Source organism: Calypte anna, chromosome 10, assembly GCF_003957555.1.
Source record: "Calypte anna isolate BGI_N300 chromosome 10, bCalAnn1_v1.p, whole genome shotgun sequence".
Taxonomy (NCBI): Eukaryota; Metazoa; Chordata; class Aves; order Apodiformes; family Trochilidae; genus Calypte; species Calypte anna.
Genome location: NC_044256.1, coordinates 3,883,837 through 3,902,440, shown reverse-complemented (window position 1 = coordinate 3,902,440; position 18,604 = coordinate 3,883,837). Strand labels below are relative to the sequence as shown.

Below are 18,604 nucleotides of genomic sequence, written 5' to 3'. Positions count from 1 at the left end.
ACCAAGTCTCATTTTCTTGTTATGCATTTCACCAAAGAGCTTGTCTCTCTCTTGTCACTAACCTCCACATAGGTGTAAGGTTTCTACTAGGTACTCCAAAGCTTTCTTAATTAATACCAGTTTTGGTAGGAAGAAATGTTGGTGAAATTTTAAGGACAACCAACGAGCAGCAAGGCTATTAGGTGTGGAATGGTGTGTGATAATGAGAAGTTTCTTAGACTTTTGGGAATATTTGAGATGCTGACATAGGCATCTGAACAGTTTAATTAATCCCCTTCAGGCACTGTGTCAGCCATTTCCAGTATAGGTTTAGAAGCATGATGTCAGTTTAACAAGATTCTGATAGACCACTCACTAAAGACCTGAGCACAAGTTAAAGCTGAATTTGGAAGAACAGCAAAACAGACAATTTTTTGCAACTAGAGTACCGGGTTAAATCTGAATTCCCCACTTGCATTTCTGATGCAGACTACCTCCCCCTAGGAACCTTCACAGACTCAGTGACATCAATCTGCGCATCCATAATTACAGCCTACACGCTATTACAAGGCAGCCTTGCACAAAAGCTCAGGCAGTCCTGGGAGAATCATCTAGGCCTACAGTGAGCTCCATCACAGAAAATGCAAATCTCTTCACAGATAAAACACATCTTCCTCCAAATATAGAGTAACTCACACCCACCTCACTAATAACAGGCTAGTCTTCAGCAAGATTACACAAAATTAACGAGCAGATCCCACAGGAAAATTGGCAATATGCTATACTTCGAGGTGCATACATTCTGGGATTGCTGAAGAGACTGTGGGCAAATAAAAATGATGTCTAGGGAAGGGAAAAAAATTGACATTAAAAAATTAATTTACTTTCTCCATTTTATTCAGTGAGACGTGCAAAATGTAAAAGTAAAGAACACAGTAATACCTCAACCTTTATAAAAAAAATATTTTATTTTTCCCCTCAGAACAAATGTTCCAAATACTAGAAAAGTACAAACTATCCAACAAGGTGTGTAAAGAAGTAGCACTGCTAGGTCTTGTGAAATAAGGCATGTAAGCTAAATTCTTATCTTAGAGCTGGACATCTTTATCCCAGTCAAGGGAGGGTAAATCCTAATTCAAAAGATAAATACTTTTAACACAGTAGATTAACAGTTCTGATGGAGGATGAGGAGTCACATATGTAACACCTTTGAAATGGCCTCATTGCTAAGGACGGGCACTGTGGCAGAATACGTGTTTCTACAAAACTATGGTGATGATTTACCTTATATTTTTCAAGGGTTTAGAAGGATTTACCAACAGTGTGATGGCCACCAGATGGGCCAAGTGGGTTGTGTCTCCTCTGTACTATCCAGACACCATGCTGGAGGGTGACAGCGGCCTGGAAGGAGCCCCTCCTATGAGGGGGCTCCAGCCGGTGCGGACCTACCTGCTAGCGAGCCGCGGGCGCACGGCGCTTCAGCACTTCAAACAAATGCCGTGAGGTCTGGGAGAAACTGCAGCCTGGGGGAGCGAAGGCGTTCAGCGTCTGTCGCCTGAGCGGTAAGGCGTGAAGCCACTTAACACCGGAGGAGCTTAGCCCACACCGCGATCTGAGGGGCGGTCACCGTGCGGCTCCTGACGGGGCTGCCCGGCCGAGGAACCGCCCGCCCGTCCCTGCCGCCTCCTGTCAGGGCAAGGGCTGCTCGTGCCCCCCGCTCCCGCCCTCACGCGCACTAACGGCCCTAACGGCCGCGCGCCGGTCTCAACGCCCCTCAGCCGCCGCGCGGGGCCGGACCGAGCCCGCCCCGGGGCAGTCCCGTGGCCGCCGCCTCGCCCAGCGCGTTCCGGCGGCCGCAGCCCCGCGGAGGGCGGCGGCGGCGGCGGCAGCGGAGCCCGCCTCGGCGCCTTTGTTCCGAACGGCAGCCCTCGAGCGGCGGCGCGGGCCGGGGGCGCGGCCGAGACGACCGCGGGAAGAGCCGAGCTCCGCCGCGCTCATGGCGGGAGAGCGGGGAGCCCCGCGGAGAGCTCCGCTGCCGCTGCCCCTGGGGGCCGGGGAGCCAGCTGGCACCGGCGGTCGGGGCACGGCGCGGTGAGCGGCGCTGGTGGCCGGGAGGGGCGCTGTGCGGGGCCGCGGGGCCTGGCAGCCCCGGCGGCGGGCGCCGAGGGAGGCGGGCGCCCGCAGCCCGAGGGGGCTCTGCCCGGCGCGGCTCGGCGTTCCGCGGGCTCTCGGGCAGCTCTCGGGCAGTGGCCCTCCGCTCGCCGGGGCCCGCCTCGCCCGCCCTCCACTGCGAGCCGCCGTAGAGCTCTCCCGCGCCCAAACTTTGCAAAGTCTGGCAGCTCCACTGCTGGGGCGGCGGCGGCAGCTACGGCAGCAGCGGGCGGGGGCGGTGGCGGAGGAGGCGGGGGCGGAGGGGGCGGGGTGCGGGCCGGCGGCGGCGGCAGCATCATCAAAGAGCCCCGATTCCTGTCGCCCTGGGAGCCATGCGCTGCTGTCTGTAATGTCAGCGGAACAGGAGAAGGACCCCATCGCGCTGAAGAGATCCCGAGGTACGGCGAGGGCTGGGAGGGGGGTGGCCGCTCCCGGGGCCTAACCCCCGTGAGGAGAGCTGGCGGCGCCGTGGGATGCGCGTACCGGCTGGACACGATCGCCGCTGCCCGCCGGGCTCCGAGCCGTCCGTCGCGTTTTCCGGTGCGGGCCGTCCGCACCCCCGCCGCGGTCCCTCCCCGAGGCTGGCGGCGGGGCCGGGTGGCGCGGGAGCCGCTCTAAGTTTGCACGGTGGGGCCCGACCGGGCCCCTCGGGCTCCCGCAGCCTCCGGGCCTTGATCTGCAAAACTCGGGGCTCGCTCTGTGTGCAGATCTGACCCGCGAGTGGGGGAGTGCGGGTGCGTGGTTATGTCTGTTGTGTTTTTCTGGATGTGCTGGCCATTAGTATGCAGCGTGCATACTGTTGGTGCAAGGGAATACGTCGGCAGTGCCACATGTCCGAGTTTAGGGTTGTTGCAGAGCCCGTAAATTACGCTTGAGTGTTCACTCTTTTACCCCTGGTCTTGCTTTTGGGCTTGATCCTAGTTTGGGCTTTGTTTTTCTCTTTTTGGAAAACGAAAAATTTGTCGACAGATTATTCGTTATTAATAGCACTGTTGTATGGCATTAGTGAAATCTGAAGTATGCTTTTCTTTGAAACGTGTAAGAAGGAGGATAGAAATCTCTTACGACTTAGGCTGTGCAACTGACTTGGTTAGCAGTAGCAGCCCATAAGCCTGTGTAGTGGTACTTGTGTGCCTGTAGTCCTTAAAAACAGAAATGCATTTCTGAATGAAATCATGAAAGCCAGTAGGGTGCCTGAGTTGGATGAAAATAATGGCAGAATTAAAAGACCTGCAATTTATTACATCACTTTTCTTCACCTCCTGGTTTGCCCCTGGAGTTCTATTGTTCTTGATGTTTTAAGCTTTTTTATGTTTGGTTACATAGAGAAAGGTGTGGATTCTGCTATGCATATTGTCATTGATTTACAGTTTGCTTTTCTAGAACTGTTGTAGTAACAGCTGGCTTGCAACCTTGAGAATGAAAATATGCAGCAGTGTTACAAAGGAGACTGGGATTCATTAGACTCCTTCACTCTCAAGCCCTGATTCTGCAAATATTTAAGCAAATACAGTTTCACATGCCTGAGTTACCCACTGAGTTCCATGCAATTACCACTTAATATCAAAGCTGTTTACAGTGTTGGAGCCAAAGAATAGGCTGACCAAATCTGGTTGAAATTAGACTCTTTTTAGTTTTCTGTCTAGAATGAAAAGTTTATTTTGCCATTTATGTTTCTTGGGAAAATGTTTTTGCTGAGATCAAGCGCTGGTTAAAAAGACAGGCAAATCCTGCAAAAACCTAGACAGAGATTTTTCAGTGAGTATGAAAATACTCCATAGCCTATTTGTAACATCTTGAGTATGGCACAAATTACATGGAAAGTCATAATCTCTTAACAAAACTGCAAGCTGCAGTTCTCCTGACTAACGCTGAAAATGTCTATCTTCTGTATGTATGAAGTAAAAAAGAACACATAAATGGGTGAAATGCATTTTATTCATTATCTAACCAGGAAATAACATATCAGATATATATTTATATCTATATATCTCTATATACATATATGATGTCCCATTGAAAAGGATTGTATTTTTTTCTGGAAAATTAGTCTCAGACAATGAAGTAAGTTTTGCACCCTTAGTGCAACATTCCAGAATGCTTGGTACACCTTTTAATGAAAGTCTGTGTGGTAGGTACCAAAAAGTGACTTTCAGGAAAGTTTATTTTGGCTACATGAAAATGACTCTTATTCATGTGTTTTTGGAGGTGTGCTAGGACTAACATTCTGTTTCCTTTCATGTATAAATTAAATAAATTATAAATTCCACAGGGAAAATATAAACTCGTAGGACTAAATTACACCACTGGCCTCACACAGCGAGAACTGAAAATACAAAAGCTTTGTACCTTTCCAGATGTAGGACTCAGTCCTGCAAACCTTGGCATATTTCATGGTTTCACCCATGTAGGTAATTAATGTACAAATTGGTGGAACTTGTCACTGGGATTCTAATATCTGTACGCTTATGTTTTTGAAGACTGGTATCCCAGAGAGGAAATGTATTCATCATTTTATGACATTTTAATTTATAGTATTGCAAAACACCACTTACATATGATCCTTGGTATTCTACTCCATTTCAGCTTTACTAATATCTGTACTGCTAGGTGTTGATTTTATTAAAAGAAATATGGATATTTGTAGTATTGCTATCAGTGGTTAGTGTTTATGTATTAAGGACCATTTATGTAATAAGAAGCGTGAACGGAGCTGTTTTAATGCAGTTGTGCAGAATTATGTACACAGTACAATCTCCTGAATTTACAATAAATATAAAAGAATATTGGAGAGTGCAGGGATGGTTTTGTGCAAATAGTTTATCAAGAAGATGATTTATAGAGTTGGAATTTAAAGGAGTTTTGATATAACTCTTTATGCTGTTACTATTTAGTATCTGCAGTTAATGCAGTGGCAGTGTATCACAGCACATTAACTATGTGCAGGATTTTATATTCTAAATCAAAGCAAAAAGGACTCCCCTTTTTAAAAAGTAATCCACAGTTACTCTGATGGTAGGTTATGATTTCATGCCCTTCAATGAAATTCAGACTTAAAATTTGGTAGTGTTAATTTGGTATGTCCATTTTCCTTATGTCTAATGAGAAATGAAATAAAATTTCATCAGTGACAGCCAAAAAAGGAAGGAGGGGTAGGTGAACGAGGTGCTAGGACTGAAAATTTGTCAGGCTTCCTTTAGATCAGGAGTCATTGAAATAACTGTTGGATGACAGTCTGTGTACAGTAGGTCAACCTCTTCCCTGTCAGAAGAGACTCAGTGTTACTTTGCTGAACAGTCCTAAAGCTGGTTTAGCTGTCTCTTGGGAATACTTGTCTGCTGTAGAGCAGTATAATGTCATACATTATGCTTCTTTGCATAATACTATTGATAATTCAGTTATCTTCATGTTGCCTTTGATAATAAAGAGACCCATGTGTGCAGCTATGTGCTTGCATCTTGGTAAAGTTTGACTTGTATTCTGAATATGAATTTTAAACAAATAACAGTAAATTTTTTAGGTTGGAGTGCCCATTTTTTACTGTGCTATACTGTTGCTATATTAAAACAAATTAAGAGCAAATTAGTGAGTATTTTCATGGACCTGGGAAAAAATGAGTTAGCTTACAGTTTCTTAATGTAATGATGTTAGTATCTGAACATATGTCTCTCTCACATCAACAGAATGTGATTTTTATATTTCTGCTCAGGGTTTTCTTTGTATCCCCATATGATGGCAAATCCACTTGAACCCCATGAAGGCAGACTAACTGGGATAATAAGGAATGCTCTAGATTCTTTTTTTGTCCAGGGTCCAACTAGTGTTTTAAAACCAAAAGCCATGATTTATTCAACTCTGGGAGCGTCAGTGAAGTACAGATATCTCTTTGAATTGCTCTGAATGAAGTCTGATTGAGTGATCAATAAAATAAAAATTCTTTACTTCTCTTTGTGCCAGAGCAGCTGTGCCCAATTATTTTATGAGGTTTCTGCAGATTAGGGCAGGTTTGCTTAGAGTCTATGTCATTTTTGGCAGGTGTATTTTTGTTTGATCAAATCTTCCATTTAATGAAATTTAGGTGTGATAAACTGGAGATTTGTTTAAACAACATGGCAGGGTTTCAGTGTTTTTTATTCATGGGTCTATTACTGTTTGCTTTTTCCTTCATGGCATGTTATAATGTACTGCTGTGTACTGGTACAGTGAGTTGGATGAGTTCTATACCTGCCTAAGTTGAATAAGAGGTGAATCTTGTGCATAGTTTTCAACAGCTATTTGAAATCCTGATGCATTATGCAAGCAAGAAATACTTCTAAGCAGTGAAATGGAGATGTTAAGAACCAAGGGACAGATAAAGATAAAATAAATGGAAATGTTTATTTCAACTGAGATGAGTGTGAATTGGACATTAAGGTGGTAATGGAGTAAGACAGCTGTGTATGAGGTACGTTTCACTTTTTCCTCCATATGCCTGCTCCTTAGGGACTTGAAATGTAAGGCACCAGAATTAATGCAAGTTCAGTATTTGTTACAGATACCTGTTGCTACAACAGATAGAGGCAAACTTGAAACACAGTCTGTAAGAAAATTAATGCAGTATTGCACTGATTGATTTTTTTTAGGTGGTGACAGTGGATTGGATGGGTTAGGAGGACCAGGAGTACAACTTGGAAGTCCTGATAAGAAAAAGCGCAAAGCAAATACACAGGTAAATTCCTCTCGATTCCTTTGATTTTATAATAAATTGTGCACTCAGATGCTGTTTGCTGGTATGACTGTCTCACATCATTCGGAATATCAATCTGTTCTCACACACAGCAGTTGCATACTAAATATTTCAGTTGTACTGTGAGGTTGAAATCTTCCTACTACTAGTTATTCTCACTGAAGTTATTTTAAACTGTGTACGTTGCCAGAGACCTATAAAAAAAAGGGAACCCAGTGAGGCTGCAACAACTTGTATTTTACCTTGTGGATTTGATTCTGACACACACTTTCTTCTAATGACTTGAGCAATTGGTGTCTCAAAATTGGTGTCTCTACAGTTTACTAGATGCTACTTTTCTTCTTATGTGTGTAGGTTTGTGAGCTAATGGATCAGTACAGTTTGTTAATGCTTTGACCAAACTCTTGGCGTATTCCCCAAGTCATTTTCAGGCAAGAGCTGTGAGGCAGATTCGGCTCCTTTCCAATTGCCCTGCAATTTGGCACTTCTACACAGTTTCTCTTTGCAGGAAAGGAAGCCTGAATACAAAACATCTAAAGCAATTAGATATCTGTATTGCAGAATTTTCCTTTGTGTGTTCATTCAGCTTTGAATGAGAGTATCTGTTAATTTGGTACTGCCCAGTGAGAGTAATTTTATTTATGTAGGTCAAACAATCACTTTCTGTTAGGCCTATCCAGATTCTATTGAGATGTGGATCTGTTTTATTAATTTTTGTTTGTTTGTTTTTAATAGTCATGGTAAGGTTGCTCTCAGTAAATTCAGTATTCAGTAGATTTAGTTGTTTCATACGGCTTTCTTTGGTTCTTTTCTTTTTCTTTTTCTTTTTCTTTTTCTTTTTCTTTTTCTTTTTCTTTTTCTTTTCCTTTTCCTTTTCCTTTTCCTTTTCCTTTTCCTTTTCCTTTTCCTTTTCCTTTTCCTTCTTTTCTCTTCTTTTCTTTTCTCTTCTCTTCTTTTCTCTTCTTTTCTCTTCTTTTCTCTTCTCTTCTTTCTCTTCTTTTCTCTTCTCTTCTTTTCTCTTCTTTTCTCTTCTTTTCTCTTCTTTTCTCTTCTCTTCTTTTCTCTTCTCTTCTCTTCTCTTCTCTTCTCTTCTCTTCTCTTCTCTTCTCTTCTCTTCTCTTCTCTTCTCTTCTCTTTTTTCTTTTCTTTTCTGTTCAGTCATAGTCTATTAGTGTTTGTGAAGAAATGCTTTCTGTGAGCACAGTTAGTGTGAGTGTGAGCTATATGTTCCCTACGGGCTAGTCTAGAATGCAATTCAATTGTATAGCCACTCTGATGGCATTTAAAAACCCTCTAGGCTCCATTAAACACTTAAGCTCTGTAACCAGGAATCCTCATGTTTTATACCTGGTAACTGCTTTGCAGACTGTCCACAATCACTGAATTCTTCTAAGGGCCACTTCTGTTTGGTATATAGAATATAGAAAATTCCTGTATGCAGACTCCTATGTTCTATATACCTTTTTTAGAGTTACAATAATATTAGCTTTATATATCCTCATAGAAGTGGGGTATTTTAAGAGATGTGTATTCAGTAAAATGAAGTTGAAGGATTTAAGGAAACACTTCAAATTTGCTCTTCACCATTTGGAAATATTTTCTGCATATGTTTAAGTCACACATGGCTTTCCATTTTCTTTTCTTAAGAAATAGAAGTCACGTATCGAGTAGTATTCTCAGATGCATGATTGTGCAACCACACAATTTTTGAAACACTGAGATTACCAAAAATCACTGTGCTTTCTGGAGCCCAAACTCCTCTCTTGCCTCCGTACTGAAATTTCAGACAGCCTGGCAGGGTGGGGTGATCTTTACACAACAGCTGAGCAGTTCTTTAGCAGTAGTGCTGCAAACCCAAGAGCTTTGTCGTTTGTCCTTCTTGGAGCGAAATACTAAAACTAATTTAAATGTATTAAAAATGTTTTCAGGGATCATCATTTCTTCCTCCATCTGAATATGCTCCACCACCGAATCCAAGCTCTGACCACCTTGTAGCTGCAAATCCATTTGATGACAACTATAATACTGTGTCTTATAAACCACTTCCTTCAGGAAATCCATATTTTAGTAATCCTGGTTATCCCGGCTTTGGAGGCTATAACACTTTCAGAATGCCACCTCACATGCTGCCCAGAGTGTCCTCGCCTTATGGTGGTTCTTACTCCCTCAGAAATCAACCACATCCTCTTCCTCAAAACCCCGTGGGAATGGGTTTTAGTAGACCTCACTCTTTCAGCTTCGGTCCACACGACAACCCAGCTTTTGGGAATCAACCACCTTACAGTAGTGGCCAAATAAATCAAAATGTCAGTATGCCTGGTCAGCACTTCAGGCCAAATCCTGGTGAGAACTTCGGTCATTCTGGCCAGATACCTCACCCTGATGTGCCATCTAACTTTGGTCCTGGAAACAATCCAAATTTCCCCAATTCTCAGCTAGAGTCAAACCATTCTTTTGTACCTCCACCAAACACCTACAACCAGACAAAATCATCAGCACAAAAGCAAGACTTTAGTCAAGGTGCAAGCAAAGCAGCCAGCCAGAACACTGCTCCTCATCAGCATCATCACAGGACAGAGGAGATTGTGGGTCAGGGTAACAGTGACCTAAAAAATGTTACTCGAAACAATGTGGTAAATCAGGATAATAGCCATTCTAACAGTGCTGATAACACAAATGCTGGTCATTCAAATGGGACTCAGAGTAAGTCCCGCCAGCCCCGAGGTACTGCTGAAGGATGCAACTCTGAAAAGAGCAGCAAAATGCCCCTTCATCCCAGTCGTCATGGTCACTCATCCTCTGAACCTGTCTATCCATGTGGAATTTGTACACATGAAGTTAATGATGACCAGGATGCCATCCTATGTGAAGCCTCTTGTCAAAAATGGTTTCATCGGATCTGTACAGGCATGACTGAGTCAGCCTATGGCCTTCTCACAGCAGAAGCATCAGCAGTATGGGGTTGTGATACTTGCATGGCTGACAAAGATGTCCAGTTAATGCGTACAAGAGAGACTGCAGGACCACCTGCACTGAATACAGATGGCTAACAATGTGAGTTGGTCGTGGTGGTTGAAATACTTGCTATGAAGATTTGCTTATAAATTGAGTACTTCACTTTTTGCAGACAATCAGTTGTGTTTGATTGCTGTCATGTTTTTTCCCTAATCTGTTTTCATTCATAAACTCCCGTCTCAGCCTTTGGACTCTTAGTATTACATACAAAACTGTCTTACAGAATGGGATAATTTTTTTTTTCTGATTAAACTCTAAAATATAACTGACAACTGATCAGAAGTAGGGTATATATTGGCAATTGTATTGAAAGCAAAAATGTGCCAGTATGAATAACTCCTAATTTGCCAGTGTCAGTGTGTTAACTAATACTAGCATTCATTGCTCTGCTTTAATGGTACTATATTTGCAAGTACTCATTACATATATTTTTTTGGGGGGTGAATACCCATTGCTGGTGTTCTTGCTATCCTTTCTTTGAATATAATGGACATGACATGGAAGAATGTTCAGTGCTAATAGTGTTTATTTTAGGATAAATACAGAGGATTTCATGTGTGCTTTGTCCTATTTTTGAAGAAAATCATTAGCAGACTATTCAAGAATTGATGAGTTCCTGCTTAGTAACACAATGAAACCCAATAGTTCTTACACATCTGTATTTCCTTGAAAAATCAATGATCTCTCTTGACTTTGTACCAAATACTCAATGGAGGCTTTTGCTAGGTCTTGGAGACAGTTACAAAATGTGATTACATTGGAAAACTAACACATCAAATTTATGAAGTCCAGTGCTTTAAATATAGAGCATGCCAAAACTAGGATTGCATATGTAACCCTAATTCATTCATCTTAAGCATATACCTTAGGATCCAGTCTCTGCTTCTGTCACGGTTGTGTAGTCATGCACTTCTCATCCTTTCTCACTGATGGTTCTGGTCTCCTTCCTCAGTGCTGCCTGAGAATTGTGATTGAACTAGTGCAGGGAGAGCCCTGCCAATCTCCTAAGGTCTTCAGCTAGAGCCTGCTCAGTCATCCTGAGCTTACACAGTCTGCTTGGCATGAAGGAGGGTGCAAGGCAATGGAGTGTGCTCAGCACAGGCTCTAAATTGCAGGTGATTTGGTCAGCAAAGTCTTAAAACTGAATTTCCATCACTACCTCAGCCAGCCTTGCAGTGAGGGGGTTGAAAGTCTGAGGAGGTGAATTAAAATACAGCTTTCATGTCAGGTACATTTGGCTCTCATCAGGAGCAAGTGATCATAAGTTTAGCTTCTTTGCTAAATTTGACATCCTATCCTTGAATTATCTCAAAAATACATTTCCTCCCCCCCCCCCTTTTTTTTTTTTGTTTTTTTTTTGTTTTAGATGTGGAGAAACATCTAACCTTGAACACTTCAGCCTTAGCAATGCGATAAAGTTGCATGTGCAACTGAAAATTGATGTTTCTGTGGAGAGAAGTGTTCCTTTAAATAAAAGGTGGCACTGTAATAGCTGACTCTTACGGTAATACCACCATGATAGTAACTTTGCTTTTAAACAATCAGCAGTTAAATCACATGTCAAGCATTACAGGTACTAGTCATGCTCCTTAATGTGATAAATTGTTCAGGTCTGTGGTGATGAGTGATGTAGGAGCCTATATGGAATACAGTCGTCTGTATAGAGAGGTAGTTTTTATGGTAAGCTACACTAATGAGTGAAAAGTAAAGCTTTTTTGCTAGTTCACCATTGTGTTTGGTTTTAAATGGGCTCTACTGTGGTACTTCCGTGGAAAATATTGCACAGATCTACAAAACTGTCCCTGTTTTATTTTAAAAATAAAAAGTTTTATATACTCTTTAACTGGCAAAATGCAGGATTGCCATCCTTTTCTGTCTTGTCTCTCATCAGGAAAAAGGAAATGTGTACATTTAAGTGTAAATGACACAATTCACATCTTGAGGATTTCCTGTGTGGAGATATAGAGAAAGTCTAAGGCACATCCAGGTCTTCTGTTTTCATCACTATTTGCTTTGTTTAACACAGAAACTAAATCATGTTTTGCTAGAGGTGTGATATTTGAAAACAACAAAAAGGCAACTAAGCAACAATCTCTTTTAGAGAGATTTATTCTTCAGTAGTTTTCCTAGTGACTGACTGACTGTTAGGATTTGCTTTTGGTTTCTGAAGTAGAAATCAAACCAAACTTTGTCAGATGGATTTATTCCTTTGAGAATCAATTCAGTCTTAGCAAAAATTTACACTGTGAAGGTAGTGGAGCTGATTCAGACTTAGAGCAGTTTAAATTCAGTAAGAAAACTTTGCTAGGTGAAAATCTAACAAAAACTCTAATGATCATAATTTTACACCAATGGAAACAATGTTGACAACACCTTTTCCACTCCCACATCCCATTTCTGTTGTGAGAAAGCGTTTGGGGCATTTGTTCTCAGAACTCCAACATCTTAACATTTTGGAGCAGACAGTGTAGTTAATCTGTAATCCTAAGGCTCTTCCTCAACCCTCCATGAAGTTAGGCAAGTGTTTTCTATATTATCTAGCAAGACATCAGGATTTAAATATAATGTTCTTACAAATTTAAAATCAAGTGGGGTATCATTTTATAAGGCCTTCAGTTATGTATTTGTGAAACTTACTCTAACAACTTATTTCAGGATTTTTAACTGATACTATGTTGGGTTTCCAACATAGTTAATTTTCTTCATTTATTAACCTACAAATTCAAGACATTAGCAAACACCAATTGCATTAAAAAAAAATAAATTAACAACAAAACCAAACTTACCACACTGATCACAGAGGTGTGACTAATTAGCATCTCCAGAAATCATCCAGCCAATATTTTTGCTCAACTGATATGCTCTTGGCATACCTGGACTCCTTATCTAGAGGGTTATACTTTGTTTTTCTCTGCATGTATTGACAAGTAGTAGTTCAAGTATGCACAGGGAAAACAACAGTCATGTTTTGTTAGTAAGATAATAGGAAAATGTCAGATGGTTAGAATTAGAAATTAGTTATAGAAGGGGGGTGGGAGGGAGGGTTGATTAGAGTAAGTGAGGGGTTTTGTAGTACTCTACATGAAACAATTTGTATTGAACTATCATGTGCTTCTTTCATTACTAGTGAGTTAGACTGTACTGGTGCTGCACACCAAAAATATTGCAAAGATTTTGTAAATCTTACAAACCTTAACATTTTTTGTGGGAAATACCTGAGTCCTTTCAAAATAGTTGATTTATTCCTTTTTTTTCCCCCAGGCTGAAATAGATAGGTATACACTGCATTGAACTGTCCTTAATACTTAAGGTTGTTGGGGTTTTTTTTTTGCCAGATATGTCTTTAAAATACTTGTTTCATTGGTGTCAGGGTGACAGTGCTGCATATAGGCCAGAGGGTGGGTATGAAGATTCCAGGTTCTGACTGTTCTACTGATCCCTTCTGCAACTTGAGACAAGGAGGTTAGCTCTGCCTCCTCAGTCTCTTATTTCAGAAGATGGGACTAACACTATCTTAGGGTGTTTAGATGCCTAGTTTGTGTTTGAGAAAGAGACTGTAGAAAAGTGATTAAGTTTGCTCTATTTAAAACAAAAACAGAACTGTAGGGGATGCTTGAAGAAAAACATACCTTGTAACCTCTGAAGTTTTTAATCTAAGAAGCAATTTTGTAATCACATTTTTCCGGCTTACTTCAAGCATGTGAGAATTAACAAAGTGGAACTGCATGCACACAGTCAAGAATGTTTCAGTGTTTGCATTTTGGGGCCTATGATATTTGCAAATGAAATGCTTTTTATGGTTTGAGATTTTTACAAAATCAGCGGTGTTCAAATGTAGCACCTTTTTAACGTTTGTCTTTATTCCAATTTAATATGATAACACATCTGCATTAAATATATCTCTTTCATTTTATAAATAAACATTGCCTGGCAGTAAAAGTATTGGTGTAACATTTTTAAAAAGGAAGTCATGCTTCTAATAATGTTGTATGTGACTTAAATGACTGTTTCATATTAAAACTAATCTTTCCTTATGTACTGCTTATATATACCTGCTTTGGGATATCAGTTCAGTACTTTTTATACAATCTTGAATGTGTTCCACATTGGTGACATGTATTTTTGCAACAATTTTTTTTGTTTAGATTTTAAATTAGAGCATGTCTGAAGTAATACATGCATTAGTGCTGTGGTGTGTGGCAAAGTTAATGTATGTAATTCAAATTGGAAAAAAAATTCCAGACTTTGTCCAACATTAACCCTGTGGCCAGGGCTTAAATTACTATGTAATACAAATTATTTCATATCACGATGTGTTTTAAGCTACTCTATGAAGTATGTGAAACATTATTGTTTATGGATTGGTAGCTGCCGTGGTATCTTGCACAGAATGAGGGATGATAGATGGTAGCAATTAATGGTAATTAAAAATTACTGCCTTTCAGAACACACAGCGCTTACGTGCATTGTCATCTTGTTGCCATAACTGTTAGTATGAATTTCTTAATATTATCCACTGACAAATGGGTGATCATTTGACAATAAGCTCATGGGTGTGAAAATTCTATCCTAACACTCTTTACTTGGATTACAAAACCTGTGTTTTTTTTAGCTATTGGATGTGGATTAGATATATACAGAAGGAGTAGAACTGGATGTATTTTAAAGTTATTCTGCAGTTACCAAGTTTTGTCTGAAGCTTTCTATATTAGAATAGACTCTTCCTTAAGATTGGAAAATTAAGTGTACTTAGCAGAACTCTTAAGGCAATAGAACTACCCTATACTTCATCGAGTTATGCACATTCACTTTTTTGTATGGAACTCCTGATTTCTTTCTGGTTTATGCTTTATATAGAAATAAAGGATCCCGTTAGTGTCCTAGTGTTGTGTGTCATCAGTTCTGAGGTAATGAATTCTGAATAGTGTTCAGCCCCTTAGAGGGTCTGCCTGTAGCTTATTTGATGTCACCCTTAGTTTCCTGGTTCAGAAACGGCTTATTCCAACATCATAGGGGATACCTATTTTTGTACTGTTGGCCATATGTGATTAACTTTCCTCTTAATAATCAAACAAAATGTTTCAAACTACTTTTGATCCAACCCTATCTTTTTATTCAAGGGTTTGTGCACTGTAATTCAGTAATCGATGGATTTGAGACAGTTTGGGATTGGAGTCATGAGAGCTGTGTCTGTTCCTAGGTGCTCATCTCATCTTCTAAAGGATTGTCTACATCTGAACTTCCATATAATTTAAGGAGGACAAGCTTTTAGTATATTCATTCTCTTTTTTTTTTTTCTTTTCTTGATATTTTTTTCTGAAATGTGAAACAATATGGTGTTGTTGGTGGATTTTTAATTAAGACAGTCTCTTCACCAAGCTTTTGTATATGGCCTTTAGAGCAGACACTGTGTTTTTAGGGCCTTCTGACTTGTAATACTTTTTGTCCATTCTCCTTTCAGTGTTAAAGATAAGTTGAAAGAGGCAAGTTACCAATGTACTGCCATGCAAACAATGCAAAATATAGTCTGATTAAAATTGTCATTTATTTTTCTTTGTTAATAAAAATGGGATAATTTGATTTTTAGAAGAACATATATCAGAATCTGTTCGAAGCGTTCCTGGAAAATGTGTGTGGTAGATTTTGTCCAGTACTGTATGTAACTCCGTTGCTTTCTGTTGCCTGTTTTCAGTTTATTTTAAAATAAAGATAATTTTTGTGGGGAAGTTGCTTGTTCATTTTATGAAGTTGTTGTAATGCCTAGATTAACTCTTCTAATGTTTTGCCTGTGAAAATGCATTGGGATTAGGCATAATCCTGCAAGAAAACATTATGAGGTCACACTGATCAGAAAAGACAGCTCCTGGCTCTTTTGGAGAGGTCTGCTGTTCTGTAAAAGCATTAATCTGAAGTAACTTGCAAGCAGATTAGAAGATAGTAATTTAAGAATAAAGTTTTCAAGAGAAGATTTTCTCTCCTTTCAGTACAAAGCACTTTTAACCAATAAATTGGTGCCAACAGAAGACAGATCCTAAGTATACCTCTATTCTGGTTTATTTTCAAAAGTATCATTTGAGAGCTCGGTTGTTTGTCCAAGTAAGTGAGCAATGTGGATGTGGCAAAGGTGGTTTTCCTGCAGATACACATCAATACAGCACTTTTAAAGTTCATCCAAGACCTTGTTCCATCCCTTTTATGTCTCTTATCAGCTAAATCTTCTAGTTTGACTTAGAGATGTGCTAATGATGTTTATTGTGTCTTCAACAAATTAAATACATAGCTTTGCACTGGATATCTAGCTTTTAAGTAAATAGGTTTTTTTGTTAATAAATTGGAGCTATTTTATGTTACTTGAGAATACAAGTACAGGTAACCATAACTATGCCCTCTTGTAAAGTGTGTATATATAGTGTGTTCTTTCTGGCAGGAATAAATAATCAGCTGCTTAATTTCAGTATATTCTCTGTGATTAAAATAAAAATGACACTGAGATGACCAAGGCAGACGACCAGCACTCAACAAATCTAAGACTTTTCTTGTGTAAGAATGAAGTCTTCAAAACTGAAGGATGGGTTCTGGATAACTACAACTACATTCTGGAGTGGTAGGAGATTTTGAATTGCTGTTACATTATAATCATTCTAGCCAACACTGCTATTGTAACTCCCCAATTTAAAACAAAAGACAATACTGTTCTTTCCAACCCCTAACTCTTCCATTATTTCATCTAGGAAGCAGGCAAATAGGATTTTGTCTATTGTGTGCAGTTTGGGCCTCTCCGTTTTCAATACAGTAGAAGTGGAACAGCTTCAGAGGTCAGCAAGGAAGAGAAAGGTGTGTGAAAGAAATGTAAGTAAGCTAAGAGTCTTTCTAGGAAAAAAGAACATCTCTAGTGTGGAGAAAGGTCTATAAAAAACGGAATGGCACAGAAGGGATGGTTATAACTTCCTTGCTTTGTCCTTGTCTGGTTTGCCTTGCAGTGCAAACAACTAAAACATATTTAATAAAGGTAACACAAGGTAGTTTTAAAGCAAAGAGGAGGAGCTGTGTTCTCATGGGGAGGATCTTTCCCCAGCTATTACTTACTTTTATTCTCTCTTACAGTTTCTTAGACTGATAGCAGTCTGTTTATGGAGATGCCATAAGTCTAGGTTCAGAACCATAATCCACAGAAGTCTCATCTGGTGCTGCAGCTGACAGCAAGGCTCCTTATGACATGGTCCAGATCTTACTGTAAGTCTGAAAATATGTATCATGTGAGGTTTGGGTTTTTTGCTTGCTTGTTTTGGTTTTGTTTTGTTGTGTGTGGGGGGGGTTTGTTTGTGTTTTTTGTTTGTGGTTTTTGTTTGCTTGGGTGTGTTTTTGGTTGGTTGGTTGGTTGGTTGTTTTTAAAAAAAAGCAATGTGTCAAAAATACCTAAAGCATTCTAGTTTTCTGTTAAATCACTTTCTTGTACTCTTGAATGGTCTTGGAATGAGGAGTTTAATTCTGTTCTCAAATTTCAGTCCATGCAAGCATCTATCCAGATGGTATTGATGTGGGTGTGGGAGGGGAGGGTGGAGAGTAATGCAGAAATCATATCAGTTATGGTGGATTTCTTGTTTTGGAGAAGTTTTAAATCCCTGTGGTATCTGCTTACACATATATATATATGCACACTACTTAATGGTTACCTTTACTATTTGAACACTTCTTTGGAATATAGGTAATAGAACATAAAAATTAAATATTTAACAATACACATTAGCTAATCATGTGCACTCTTAAACTCAGTTTCTTTTTGGTCATATTTTAAAAGAAAGGAGAAAAATCAGACTTTGGTTCTGGACTTTTTCCAAGTAGTTCTAAGTAATTGTATACAGCTGAGGAACTTAAACATACCTGAATATTTATGCAAATATGTTTGGCTTGCCTTTCAACCCATATTTCCCAGAAGCAGTTACTTTCTATATTCTAGACTTTATTTTGGCAAATACTGTGTTACTGTTCGTTGGTGGAAGGTTAAGCCAAGTGTGCAAATGCCTCCTGAGCAAAACAGACCATGCTGTGAGGCACTAAAACAGAACTGCCTGTATGACCTGATTGTTTTCAGAAGGCACCTGGAAGTTGCAGTGCATTGCGAAATCAGCCCTCAGTTTTTAATAGTTTTCACCAGAAGTTCTCAAACTAATGGCAGTTTGTCTCTTTTTGGAAACGTGTTTGAACAAAAGAGCTGCTTTCATTCCTGCTCCGCTTTGGTTGAGTGATGGAAACCAGGCCAGCCCTTCCCTTTCGCTGGGTCTCGGTGGCTCGGTGGCCGGCACCAGCCCCAGGATTCTCTCTCAGCCGGGTTCTCTGAGGTGTGGAAAGGGAGAAGAACCGCGCGGCTGCCGGACTGCCCGCGCCGTGCCTGAGCCCCCGGGCCGGTCTGTGGTGGTTTGTGCTGTCTTTAGGACTTCCATAAAGGGCACCCCGCTCGCTAGCTGGGATCCCGCCCGCACTTCTCGCTCCCCGCTAAGGCGGACGGGGTGAGCGCTGGGCTCCGGGCAGGGCCGGGCTGCAGCGGGGCGTTCCCGGAGGGGATGACTGAACCGTGGTGTTCCGGGGACTCGGCTGCAGAACGGCGGTGCCGGCGAGGGTCCGTCCGGTTCAGCCCTTCAGAACCCCCCTTCTCCCGGGGCACTACGGCTCTCGGGCTGCGCCGCGCCCCCCTCTCCGCCGGGCGGCATTGGCTGATGCCGGGGGCCCGGGCTG

At 40.8% G+C, this 18,604-nt stretch overlaps 1 protein-coding gene across 1 annotated transcript; it reads left to right on the top strand.

Moving 5' to 3' along the window:
• The first annotated feature begins 2,408 nt into the window (after window positions 1-2,408).
• Window positions 2,409-12,894, top strand: PYGO1 (pygopus family PHD finger 1). The gene is made up of 3 exons (XM_030457136.1): window positions 2,409-2,528; window positions 6,753-6,838; window positions 8,785-12,894. Exons 1-3 carry the CDS (start codon window positions 2,480-2,482, stop codon window positions 9,904-9,906), a joined length of 1,257 nt encoding a protein of 418 aa, XP_030312996.1. The 5' UTR covers window positions 2,409-2,479; the 3' UTR covers window positions 9,907-12,894.
• The last annotated feature ends 5,710 nt before the right edge of the window (window positions 12,895-18,604 follow it).